The sequence below is a fragment of the Oryza brachyantha genome, chromosome 7 (genome assembly GCF_000231095.2).
Source record: "Oryza brachyantha chromosome 7, ObraRS2, whole genome shotgun sequence".
Classification (NCBI taxonomy): domain Eukaryota; kingdom Viridiplantae; phylum Streptophyta; class Magnoliopsida; order Poales; family Poaceae; genus Oryza; species Oryza brachyantha.
In genome coordinates this window covers 16,993,131-17,006,110 of record NC_023169.2, presented here as the reverse complement: position 1 = coordinate 17,006,110, position 12,980 = coordinate 16,993,131, and the positions used below count along the sequence as shown (strand labels likewise).

General features: G+C 39.5%; 2 protein-coding genes across 3 annotated transcripts; both read right to left on the bottom strand.

Annotated features, from left to right (window-relative positions):
* Nucleotides 1-2,615: 2,615 nt before the first annotated feature.
* LOC102702864 (cytochrome P450 709B2-like) lies at nucleotides 2,616-4,730 on the bottom strand. The gene is made up of 2 exons (XM_006657945.3): nucleotides 4,212-4,730; nucleotides 2,616-4,097 (listed from the first exon to the last, which is right to left on the bottom strand). The coding sequence occupies exons 1-2, from the start codon at nucleotides 4,489-4,491 to the stop codon at nucleotides 2,821-2,823; spliced, it is 1,557 nt and encodes a 518-aa protein (XP_006658008.2). The 5' UTR covers nucleotides 4,492-4,730; the 3' UTR covers nucleotides 2,616-2,820.
* A 5,811-nt stretch (nucleotides 4,731-10,541) lies between these two features.
* LOC102702119 (cytochrome P450 709B2-like) lies at nucleotides 10,542-12,980 on the bottom strand. Of its 2 annotated transcripts, none has more exons than XM_040526014.1 (2): nucleotides 12,555-12,980; nucleotides 10,542-12,015 (listed from the first exon to the last, which is right to left on the bottom strand). In XM_040526014.1, the coding sequence occupies exon 2, from the start codon at nucleotides 11,483-11,485 to the stop codon at nucleotides 10,739-10,741; it is 747 nt and encodes a 248-aa protein (XP_040381948.1). In that variant the 5' UTR covers nucleotides 11,486-12,015; nucleotides 12,555-12,980; the 3' UTR covers nucleotides 10,542-10,738. Both variants share the same exon structure in this region, with proteins under 2 accessions (XP_040381948.1, XP_015694744.2).

Here is a 12,980-nt window from a genome sequence, read left to right as displayed (position 1 = left end):
CAGAAGCGGAGGGAGGAAGAAGGAAGAGATTAATCGCGCTGGTTCCACAAGAAATGGACAAATGACGTAGGGCAAGTCAACCAGGAACTCAAATATTCGGGGGTAATTGTTTGGTCTTTTCAGCGAAAAAACCAAACAAATTATTTACAAACAAAAAATAATTTATAAAACTTTTATACATGTGTTCCTATTGATTTAAAGGGTAAGACCGATAAATAAACTACGATGTTAAAATCTAAGATTTTAAAAATTAAAATTTTGGTATATAAATATAATTATAGTCGAAAGGACGAGTTTGTCCGAACGATGAATGATGAATGGTTCATCAGTAATAAGCGAGCCCTGTTAGCATTTCCTCTGCATTCAGCACCGGGCCATTGGGGTCAACGCTGATTAAACACTTATATAGGTGTGTTATTTTGCTAGATGAAAGATAAATGATAATCTAGATAATATTTAATAGTATAAATGATAAAATTAACTATTATAAAATCAAAAAAAATCTAATTTATAAATTTGAGATGATGAACTTCTATTTATTTTTTGGCATAAGCAAGAGAGAACACACCATATAGTTCTGGCCCAAAATATAATAGTTTTTAGTATTTAAAATTTGTACTAATAATAATTTAGATGTCTATATTATGTTTTCAACCAATCGTAAATTTCCTATATTACTTTTTACAAAATTTATTTTCTAAACCAATAATATTTTTCTATACCTATTTAATTTCACTAGCTTCTTAATACATATACACAATTTTAAAATTTTTTATATTCTCGGATGGGATGGAGGGAGTAATCATTATCTATTTCTTGGAGCTACTTTAATTTGGCCAATGCCCCAACTTTTTTGTCTAAATATTGTGGGGGTGATTGTTTGTCTTTTTTAGAGAAAAAATTACAAATGAGAAAAGAAATATATGAATAAAACTTTTATATAAGTGTTCTTATCGATCTAAAAGTTAATACTAAGAAATTAACCACGATAAAAGAAATCTCAAAATATACTTTAAATTTAAAGTTAAAAATTCAAATTTTAAACATAAACAGAAACGAAAAACATAGGGGCGTGTGTCCCTTTCTCAGTTTCTCTCAATGTAAGTTGAAACTGTTTTCTTTAAACATTTGTAACTTGACATTATAAACATTATTGTTTAAACATTGCCTCCTTGTAATTGACCATAACTCCACACGCGATTCTTGCTCCAAAAGTATATGAAGTGGTCAACTATAAGCCATTTGGATTTGTTTTGTTGTTTTGACTCATCCCCGGATCGACGAATTCATATAAGCTCTAGTCAATTAGAGTGTTTCCTGGTCGATGAGCTAGATATACCGAAGCTTCCGATATCCAATCCAACAGTCAAAGCAGAGAATCTACACATTAAAAACCATCAATTTTGTACTAACATATTAAAGAACAAAACTGATCCAGTGTATAACATCTGGTGTGCCAAATATTGAATAAGTACCTCTTCTCCAGTTTCATACTTCATGTCTATTAGGATAAGGATGCATGATTAATATTTTAAAACTCTGATTATTGATAATTTTAAAATAGCTAGTTTGAAAATACTGTCACAATGAGTCTTAACTCTTAAAAGTGCTTCAATAAAATTAAATAGTTATTTATTTCTTTTAGATATTTTAATAAAAAATTATAGTCAAAGATACATGCTAAAAGTGGTATCATTGTCCAAAACAATAGAAATTATTAATTCGGAGGAAGTACCAAATTAACACGCTTATAACATCACGTACAAAGATAGCGTAATACATACATTTCTTGCACGTTTTTATGGGGGTGATGGTTGGTCTTTTTTGGGAAAAGTCAAATATATTTACAAATTAAAAATAATTTATAAATAAAAATTTTATACACATGTTCTGACATTACACAACTTTAGATTCCTGAGGGTCATCTAGAGCCTATCCTGGGCTGTAGTAAATTAAGGATCCCTTTCGCACCCCAATCTATTCACTTTTTCTTATGCTTATAAGTTAAAATTTAAAATTTTAACCTTAAATTTAGAGTTGATTTTGAGTTTTATTCATTGTAGTTTAATTTTCGGTCTTGTCTTTTATATCGCTAAGAATATATATATATATATAAGCTTTATTCATAAGTTATTTTTTATTTACAAATATGATATTTGACTTTTTGCCATAAAACTAAACAACCACCCCTCTGGTTTGATCACTTGCATCCAAATCTTATATGGATAATTATATGTTTCAGATCCAACTATCAATAATAAGTAATGTATATAGGCTGACATAGAGCACTACTTCCGAGGAATCTAATCACCTGCCCAAAAGATGAACACGTGATTTTACGTGCAAAACGCTGCATATTTGCATAGTATACAACGTCTCCTACGTATCAATTTGATTATTCTTCAGGCTAGTTGATGAATAGGTTAGTGAAATGTTAGGTGGTTCTTGCGTTTAATTTAAAGAGACTTGCTCTGTTTCTCTGCATCTGTGTGTATTTTATGCAATGTTGAAGTATATGACCTTGGCAACAACATTTGGGTCTTTTGTTTTTTTAATCTCGGATCCATGGTAACATATATACTGCTCGGGTCAAGAGTAATATACTAGTACCTTGCATGATGAGATGGAAGTACCAAAACTTGTTAAATTCAATCAACAAACAAACTAAATAAATTTACACTCCAAATTTGTACAAAATGGAATGTTATTATACATTACAGAAAGTGACATCATTATTAGGAGCAGATGCTCACAAACAATATCTGGTGTACAAAAGAACCGCCAAAATATACACCAATACAAATGGACACTTATCTCTCTCTACACTTTGAGGCTTTTGAGGATCATAGGGAGCCCATACTTTGGACGTATCGTGATCACATCGGTTGGTGTATGGACGTACTTGGGTGATAGTGTGAAGGAGAATTTTTGCAGGATCATGGCGATGACAGCCTTGGCCTCGATCATGGCGAAGTTCTGCCCAATACAAGACCTCGGCCCGCTTGAGAAGGAGAGCAATGCGTTGGGATGTTTCGCTGCCTTTGACACCCCATTCTCGAACCTCTCTGGTTTGAACTCGTTGGCATCCATGCCCCACACCTCCTTGCTACGGTGAATCGTCGCGATCGGGATCGATAGAATGGTGCCTTCGGGCACCTTGATGCCACTGAGCTCAAGGTCCGCACCAGCCCTCCTTTGTATCAATGCGACAGGGCCATACAACCTTAGGGTCTCAAGAAGGAACATGTTGACTAGCTTTAGCTTGTTGAGCATATCACCAGTGGGCACCTCATCGCCGCACTCTGTTGCCACCTCCTCCCTAAGCTTTTCCTGCCACTCCGGATGTGTGCTTAACAAGAACATGGTCCATGTGAGCAAGTGTGAGGTGGTGTCATGCCCTGCGAAGAAGAAAGTCTTACACTCGTCGATGATTTCATCCATGCTCAATTGCGGCTGGCTCTCCTCGTGGTCTGGTGCGCATGCCTCCAACATTAGCCCAAGTAGGTCATTTCCGTATCCTTCAACATCCTTGTTGGCAAGGCGACTCTTGATGATGTCCATGAGCATGTTCCTCACTTTCTTGTCTAATGACCATGTCTTTAGATTCTTCTTGGTCGGGAGGTGATTGAACCCTGGAATTTGGATGGCGAGGAAGGTAGAGAAGGCAAGAAATTGAAGCTCTCTTTGTGCGAGGAAGACCTGCTTTCCTTCTAGGTAGCTGCTCCCAAATGCTGTGTGTGAGATGACGTCGGCGGTGAGCTCCTCAAACCGCCGGCTCAGCTCGATCTCCACACCATCACCCTTTGTCCTCAACTCTGATTCCCACTCAGACATCATGGACTGAGCACAATCCGACATGGTCGCCGTCATCATCTTGAGCTTGTCCATGTTAAACGCCGGATGGACCACCTTACGGTGGCGCTTCCATTCTTCACCGTCGGTGAGCACAAGCCCCTTACCGAGCAAGCGAGCAAAGTATGGGTTCATCAGGTTCTTAGGGTACATCCCTGTCCGATCTGACAACACCTGTCTCACCATGCTCACATCTGCTAAGCATATGGTCGGCCGCGCCCCGAACCAGTACAAGAATGTCTTCCCTGTAACACGCATGAGTTCAAATCTATCTTAAATTAACAGTTAAAATTATCTTTTTTTAATAATTCAAGCTAAAAAGTATGGAAACAAAAAAAAAACTGGGATAAATGGCGTACCGTAGAGGGGAATCCATTTGCGGAAGTGTGGCTGCACAATGGGGACGAAGTCATGGGAGGAGACGTCAAGCACGAGTCCGGCGCCCTCGTCGCGGAGCCGCTTGATCTCGCCGAGGCTGCCGGAGAAGAACCTGTACCCCGGCCCGCCGACGCCCTGCGCGCGGAGGCGCCTGGCGACGGCGCGGGGCCTCCACACAAGGCTCACCACCACCGCGTTGAACACCCACGACACCACCGCCGCCGCCACGGCCGCCGCCACCATCCACGCGGAACCACCCATGGCGCGCAGAGTTTTCTTCGCCGGCCGCCTCGCCGGAATCAGCTCAGCTGGCTGAGACTTGAGAGAGGTGTTTTTTTTCTCCTGATCGAGTAGCTAGCTTTGTTGCTGGTGTTTTGCCGTGTGGTTTGAGACTCCGGCTGGCCGGCGATGGTGGTGATTTATATACGACGCGGTCACGCGGCCATGGCTAGCAGCTGCCCGCAGGTTTGACCATGGGGTAGTTGTGTTGTGCTACTGCTGGGATGGCTAGCTGCAGGGTGTGTACGCACGGTGAGGCGGCGACGATGATGCATGCTGCAGCGAATTTTTTTTATTTTTTAAAACATTTTTAATAAATAATTTTATTACAGAAAATATTTTCACCGAATGAACCTTTTGGCCACACCATCAACATAAGCGTGGCAAACCAACGCTATCACGTTTTGCCACGCCACTAACACTGGCGTGCCACGCCAACCGTGTTGCGTGACAGCGCTGCCTTGACACGCCACCAACACTGACGTGATCAAAACGATTCATACCGTAAAAATATTTTTCTCCGAGATTTAGTAATAAAATTATTTGTTAAAAATATTTAAAAATAAAAAAAATCTGCTGCAACTGGGGTAGTACACGGTCATGTCGGAGAGTGACCGGCGGTGACATCAGCGGCGACGCGAGCAGTTTTGGCTTTCGCGTTGTCCAACCATGGACGCGGAAAAAGGCTTCTAGACGCTTTGCTGCCGAGTCCATCTCGCACGGCACCGGGACAAGAGCGGTTTAACAGTAACTGATACTCCGTTCTAAGTCGTTTTATTAACTTGCTCCCTTTTAAGTCGTTTTAATTTTGATCAGAGTTAAACTACTCTCGGTTTAACCAAATTTATAAAACAATAGTAACATTTACAACCTAAGACATACATTATGAAAATATATTTAATTATAGATTTAATAAAACTAATTTGGTGTCGTATATGTTACTATATTAGATTTGGTCAAACTTAAACGAGTTTGACTTTGACTAGAGTCAAAATAACTTATAACTTAAAATAGGAGGAGTATTAAAGTTAACATGTAGGGTAGGTTAGGTATAATTTGATTTCAATATTTTTTATATCTTTATCTTTACCTTCGACTTCTTTTATTTTTTATTTTATTTCTTCTCCACGTAGATTTATAGTTGACTTACGTTATACTGAGTACTTGCTCTAGAAACACCGAGAGTGATAATATTTTATATAAGTTTTACTACAGCTCGAAAAACTTTCACGTTTATAATTTTATGAGTTTAATATTTTACTGATATAAATGAATAATTATCAAATTTCTACTTTTACTATTTTTACCGTAGCTAAGTCACTATAACGCAAGATACTGTGTGTTTTGGTGACTTTTCTTCACTGAGTTGTAGAATCCGGATTGGTGCGAAGGAAGAACACGTTTATTCAAGCTTGAGAACAAACCGGAGATAATGAGAGATTTGCATCCCTATCAGAGGCAGAACCCTCAACACCACGGTGAGTTGCCGGATGCAGAGTAAGCTGCTGCTTCGGCGCGTTGGTGACCAAATCCATAATCAACAGCGATCAGACAGACAATGTTTCTAGAAGGACACGAAGAAATGATGAAAACGGCATTACGTACGAGATGATGTATACGGTCTCTGTTTCTGTTTATATTGATTTATTTATAGATTAATAAATATGTTTTATACATGTATTTAGATTCACTGATCTTCATGTGAGCTATGGTCAATAAATTTGGTCAAACTTAAAGTAGTTTGACTTTGACTAAAGTCAAAATAACCTATAACATGAAACGGAGGGAGTGAGTATTAAAGTTAACATTTATGAAAGGTTAGTTATAAGTTTGATTTTAATATTTTTTTTATATATTTATCTCCAACACCTTTTATTTTTTATTTTATTTCTTCTTCACGTAGACTTATAGTTGACTTACGTTTTGCTATTGGACTTGCTCTAAAAACACTGAGAATGATAAAATTTTTATACAAGTTTTACTAGAGCTCGAAAAACTTTCACATTTATAATTTTATAATTTTAATATTTTACTGATATAAATGAATAATTATAAATTTCTATATCTGATTGGAAACAAAAAAATCACTTTAAGCCAAAATTTAAATTTTTAACCTTAAATTTAAAGTTAATTTTTAGGTTTTCATCCTAATATATTTTCCATCCTTTGGTTTTACATCAATAAGAACATACATATAAAAGTTCTACTTATAATTATTTTTTGTTTGCAAATATGTTGTTTGATATTTTTCACCAAGTCAGCCTGGAAGAAAATGATATCATTGTATTAACATACATACTATCAGGGGCGGATCCAGGCCAAGAACCGCTTGGGCTCAAGCCCTAGGCCTGGGATCCAAATTACATATAAATGTTATACAAATTTTAGAAAAAAACTAGAAAACTTGGCGCAGCTTTTGCTGCGTCCTTATGGAGTTTGGGTCATTTGCTTATTTATAGATATAGTTTTAGTGAATGCTTGAGGTAGAGTAAATATTTACTCTTCTGATTTAGAATTGCATAAAAGACATTATTTTCTTGCTTATGGTTATGTTTATAGGTAAAACTTTTATATATTTATCTTTAGCGATTCAAAAACGGATACTATGGAATAAATTACAGAAATACCGATAAGATAATGAGATAGTACTCAGGGAAATAAATGGACTATTATGCACCCCATAGCAGCTTGATGCCATTAACTTTTTTATACATGTTTGACTATTCGTCATATTCAAAAGATGTCATGCGAATTTGCCGCACGATAATTTTAGATGGACCAGATGTTTTAGTGATTATAATTATAAATGTATATTTAATGTTATTATGAATTATTTTAAATGAAGAAAAAGATGTGGCCTTGTTGCGCCCAACTGAGTTTGTGTCAGTCTAATTTTTTCATAGTCTTTTTTACCATATCCAGATCCATATAAAATATCCTTAATTTTTTAACATGTTAGATCAAGAATGATAATGAAGTTGGAGCTAGATTATTTTGTCGGGGGTTAGGTGACCCCGATGACCTCCAATGAAATACAAGTTTAAATGATTTAAGTAATGAAGATTACACTATAAATTAAGCAAGATTATACGTGAGACATTTTCTAGCTCCGTCACTAAATGAAGCTCTCTCCTTTTCTATAGCATGTGTATATTACTTAGATAATTTAATAAGTTTTTTAGTTTTATATTATAGAATATAAGAAATAAGCCGTACGAAGAATGTTGCTTAAGCCGTCTTTCATTATTAAAGTTCTACTTTGAACCATTGTAACCTTCTTTTTTTACTTTGGATAAGATTTTTTTTTCATTTTTACAATATATTTGTAACCAATACTTAACCAATACTTGTTTCTAGCCATTTCTGGCCATTCTCTACTAACAAACATATGGCCTGAGCATGGATGGAGAAGTTCACCGGTGCTAGTGAGCTTCCTGTTGAACTGAGCTCCTGCAGTTTTTTTTTTCGTCTGAGATTACGGCCTATATGTTTACTAATGGTCCGTTAATCCACAAATAAATCTTAGTTTAAATAAAGCCTTGTTTAGTTCCCAAATTTTTTTTCCAAAATATCACATCGAATCTTTGGACACCTAAATAAAGTATTAAATATAGATAAAACAAAAAAAAACTAATTGCACATTTATGGAAGAAATCTTGAGACGAAACTTTTAAGCCTAATTAGTCCATAATTAGCCATAAATGCTACAGTAACTAACATGTGCTAATGACGGATTAATTATGCTCAAAAGATTCGTCTCGCGGTTTCTAGGCTAGCCATAAAATTCGTTTTTTTATTCGTGTCCGAAAACCCTTGGTCAAATATTCAAAATAACACTCCTCTAAAAAATTTTGATCTAGACGGGGCCTAAAGTTCCTGGCAAAAAAAGAAAAAAGTGAGTGCTAATCTACTGATATTTATAGAGATACTTGTAATATTTACTGGAGCATATGACAAGGAAATTACTAATAGAAAATTACTGGAGACAGGCAGGCCATTGAGGCATCGATCGACGGATCAGACTTGGCAGCAGTGAGCTTATCCCTCGGTTGTATTTTGTCGTCTCTCTCGTTTCCTCTTTATCGCTGTACTCTCTCCTCTCGATCCTATCACCAGAGCAGAGCGGTGGTGCCGATAGGTGGTTCTTGTTGCCACCGCGGCCATGATTGGAGGGGGAGGAGGTGGTGGTAGACCAGCGGCGTTGCATCGTCGTCGTGGGCCAAGGCGAGCTTGGATCCGGTGACTTTTCCCTCTTCTGCCACCATCGCCGAGTGGCGGTCGTGGCTCCGACCACTTCTGCACCTTGAGGACGGCGTCCACGGCTCGCTGCCACCAGCTCTCCTCCTCCACCCTTGCCGCCCCACCGACGCGCTGGTGTGAGTGCCAGGGGAAGCAGTAGCACTGCCGCCCGCGCCGCACGAAGAAGGCCACCTCCGCTTCGTCCATGTCCACCCCCGCGCCACCGTCGAGCCAGTCCACCAAGAACTTAGCGAAAATGTTACGAATTTTCAAAATAGTAGAGATTAAGCGTGTCGTTGGTCGTAATGTAAATGCAAGTACACACTAGTACGTGTGAACGAAGAAAACGTTTTGTCCAAGCTTGAGAAGAAACCGATCGAAGAGATAAATTAACGAGAGATTTGGTCATGTGAGCACGTAGTATAATCAAATCAGATCGAGGTAACCTTCCCTCCTCAACGCCGCGGTGAGTAGGCAGACGCGGAGGAAGCTGCCTGCTGCTTCGGCGCGTTGGTGACCAAATCCATAATCAACAGCGATCAGATCACCAGACAGATAATGTTTCTAAATGATCAAAACGGCAGTACGTACGAGATGATAGTTTACCGTGGCCACGTTCGGCGGCAGAGAAGTGGGTTAGCTATCCAGCGGAAATCGTAAGTAATAAATTAGTATATAATTAATTAATTACTAAAAAATATAAAAATATATATACAAACTCCAGTTCACTGATTGGGGCAACTGGAGTTTTTTTTTTTTAAAAATGATGGCAATATCACAAGCTTTAAAATAGGAGTAAAATCACAATTATAATCAAAGTTGTGGTAAGAACACATCCTTTTCTGTCCTTATAGTCTTATGACTCTTATCTTTAGCTTATGATTTACCTGGTTAACCGTGTATCGTTTGTATTTGTTTTATTGTTTTGATCAGGCCCAGAGCCCCGGATTCACATAGTCATATTGCTCTAGTAGTCAAACAGTGTACTCTTTCGGTTGATGAGCTAGAAACACCAGAATTTTTCTCCTTGTAAGTACTCTCGTTCTTTTTTTTTTTTTGAAGGATACCACTCGGATAAATGCGAACACACACCATAATGCACGCGCACATACACATACACGTCCTTACTACACGCTTAGGATTTTAGGGTGCGCACGCGTGTGAGGGAAAAATCCCTAGGTGAGATACGCGAGGTATGATCCCGGATATTGAACTCGCACGGGTTGCACGCGAGCCCACGCGGCTAACCACCCGAGCTATGCTCGGTTCTCAAGTACTCTGGTTCTTAGTTTTTACTTTTCAAGACTTATCCCTGTGGTTTTCATGCATGTTTAGTTTTCTGCATTGAGTGAAAAGTATATGTATGACTCTGTCGACAATCCTTTGGCCTTTTTGTTTTTAACCTCGTATATTCGAGGTATCAAATTGCTCAAGTCAAGAGACTAACTGGTTGATGAGCTAGAAATAAGGAAACTTCCCATATCCAAACAACAAGCAATTAAGCTAGATAAATTAACATCCAACCGGGGGGGCTGTCCTGCATGAATTTCACGGTGCTAGATGTTCAAAGAATAATTATATTTTATATGCGGCACTTTATATTCTCCTTCCATAGATATAATTGTATTTTTAGAATATAATTGAACTTCATATATATCCTAGCTTCCGCCATATAGGTAAACTTGTATTTTGCATACAACTAAATAAATCAATCTACACCATTAGACCCAGCACGATCCAAATCGTTTTGTGTTTCTCCAATTAAGGTGAAAATTTCTAACCTCCAGAATGATTATGTTGGCTTCTTTTCGAGGTATCTTATTTAATACAACAAATAGACATAAATTTTATACACACGGAATATATCATTCCACTACACAATAACATTACTTGGGAGTAAATATGGTTGAACAACACTAACATTGTCTACAATAAAGTAATGCTAAAAAAGACATAAGTTGGGCATTCCTTAATTCTAACATTTCCTTATCTACACATTGAGGCTCTTGAGGATCATTGGGAGACCAAACTTAGGACGCAACGTGATCACACTAGTGGGCACGTGGACATACTTGGGGGACGGTGTGAAGGAGAACCTTTGTAGGATCATGGCGATGACGACCTTGGCCTCGATCATGGCAAAGTTTTGCCCGATACACGACCTTGGCCCACTCGAGAATGAGAGCAAAGCGTTGGGGTGCTTTGCTGCCTTTGATACCCCATTTTTGAACCTCTCTGGCCTAAACATGTCGGCATCCTCCCCCCACAGCTCCTTGTCACGATGGATTATTGCGATCAGGATTTTTATGATTGTGCCCTTAGGCACCTGGATGCCACTGAGCTCGAGGTCACTGCCAGCCATCCTACTTATGAGTGAAACAGGACTGTACAACCTTAGGGTTTCTAGGAGGAACATGTTGACTAACTTCAACTTGTTTAGCATGTCACTTGTGGGCACTTTGTCGCTGCACTCTGTCACCACCTCCTCCCTGAGCTTCTCTTGCCAATCTGGGTGTGTGCTCAGCATGAGCATTGTCCAAGTGAGCAAATGTGATGTGGTGTCATACCCTACAAAGAAGAAGGTCTTGCACTCAGCGATGATCTCATCCATGCTTAGTTGTTGTTGGTTCTCTTCATGCTCCGGCGCACATGCCTCCAACATTAGCCCAAGCAAGTCACTCGTATATCCCTTGTCATCCTTGTTCACTAGCCGACTCTTGATGATGTCCATGAGCATGCTCCTCACCTTCTTATCTAATGACCATATCTTTAGATTCTTCTTGGTTGGGGGGTAGTTGAACCCTGGGATTTGTACACTAAAGAAGGTGGAAAACGCAAGAAATTGGAGCTCCCTCTGTGCTTGGAAAACCTACTTCCCTTCCTTATAGCTACTCCCAAATGCCGTGTGTGAAATCACATCAACAGCGAGCTCTTCAAACTGCTGGCTCAACTCGATCTCAATAATATCTTCTCTCGTCGCCAACTCTAATTCCCATTTAGACATCATGGATTCAACACGGTCGGACATAGTCACAATCATCATCTTGAGCTTATCCATGTCGAAAGCCCGGTGGACAACTTTATGGTGGCGCTTCCACTCGTCACCATCGGTGAGCAGGAGACCCTTACCAACGAAGCGGACAAAGTGTGGGTTTATTAGGTCCTTGGGGTACATCCCTATACGATCCGACAACACCTGCCTTACCATGTTCACATCTGCGAGGCATATGTTCGGTTGTGCTCCAAACCAGAACAAGAATGTCCTCCCTACAACAAATAACACAAATATATATTATAACTCTTTCTTTGGGCAAATTAGAGGCTCTCATGGGAGCCTCATGTATTTTTGTAAAGCTAGAAATTTTCAGCATAATAAGAAAACCCTAGAAATTTCCATTTTAATTGAAGAAGAAGAGAATATAGTAAACACATCAACACTACAAAAATGGTACTCACATATTATACGATTTTAAAATCAGCAAACTCTGTTGGATTATTATAATTAAATCATATGCCTTTCTCCATGAGATTAACCTAGTAGATAAATTTTATGGTCATCAAAAAGTACATAAAAAATATAAGTTTTACGATACAAAATGTGGTCCTCGAAGATAAAAAAAAATCCTCAACTTAATCAGGGGTAAAGCTAGAAAATTAGTTTATCGGGGTCACTGGGTCAGAATACACTAATTTTACTTTATTTTTAGTATCATCTTAGTTGCTCAAACAATATAACAATGGATTTCGTCAGAGGTCAGCAGGGTGGCTCCGCCGCTGAACTTAATAGTCTCAGAAAGATGACGTACCATATAGAGCAATCCATTTAAGGAACTGTGGCTGCACGATGGGGAGGAAGTCATGCGAAGAGACGTCGAGCACGACGGCGGCGCCCTCCGCGCGGAGCCGCCTTATCTCGCCGACGTTGCCGGAGAAGAACCTGTATCCCGGCCCGCCGACGCCCTGCGCCCGGAGCCGCCTGGCGACGGCGCGGGGCCTCCACACCAGGCTCACCACCACCGCGTTGAACACCCACGACGCCACCGCCGCCGCCACGGCCGCCGCCACCATCCACGCCAGAGCCATATATGCAGTGATCAGATCGAACCAGTCGCGCCGCCGGCCGTCGACGCCGGATCTACCAGCAGCTCGATCGATCGCCTTGCCTTTGCTTGCCTGGTTCAGCTGGGGTAAGCTTGAGATTGACTGTTCGTCGCTAGCTTTTGCTTGCTCCT

Bases quoted from the DNA above. Each gene is read 5' to 3' on its own strand.
- LOC102702119 (XM_040526014.1), bottom strand. From the start codon at position 11,485: ATGCTCATGGACATCATCAAGAGTCGGCTAGTGAACAAGGATGACAAG.
- LOC102702864 (XM_006657945.3), bottom strand. From the start codon at position 4,491: ATGGGTGGTTCCGCGTGGATGGTGGCGGCGGCCGTGGCGGCGGCGGTG. The intron at 4,098-4,211 runs GTACGCCATTTA...TGCGTGTTACAG, and splicing joins CAAATGGATTCCCCTCTACG to GGAAGACATTCTTGTACTGG.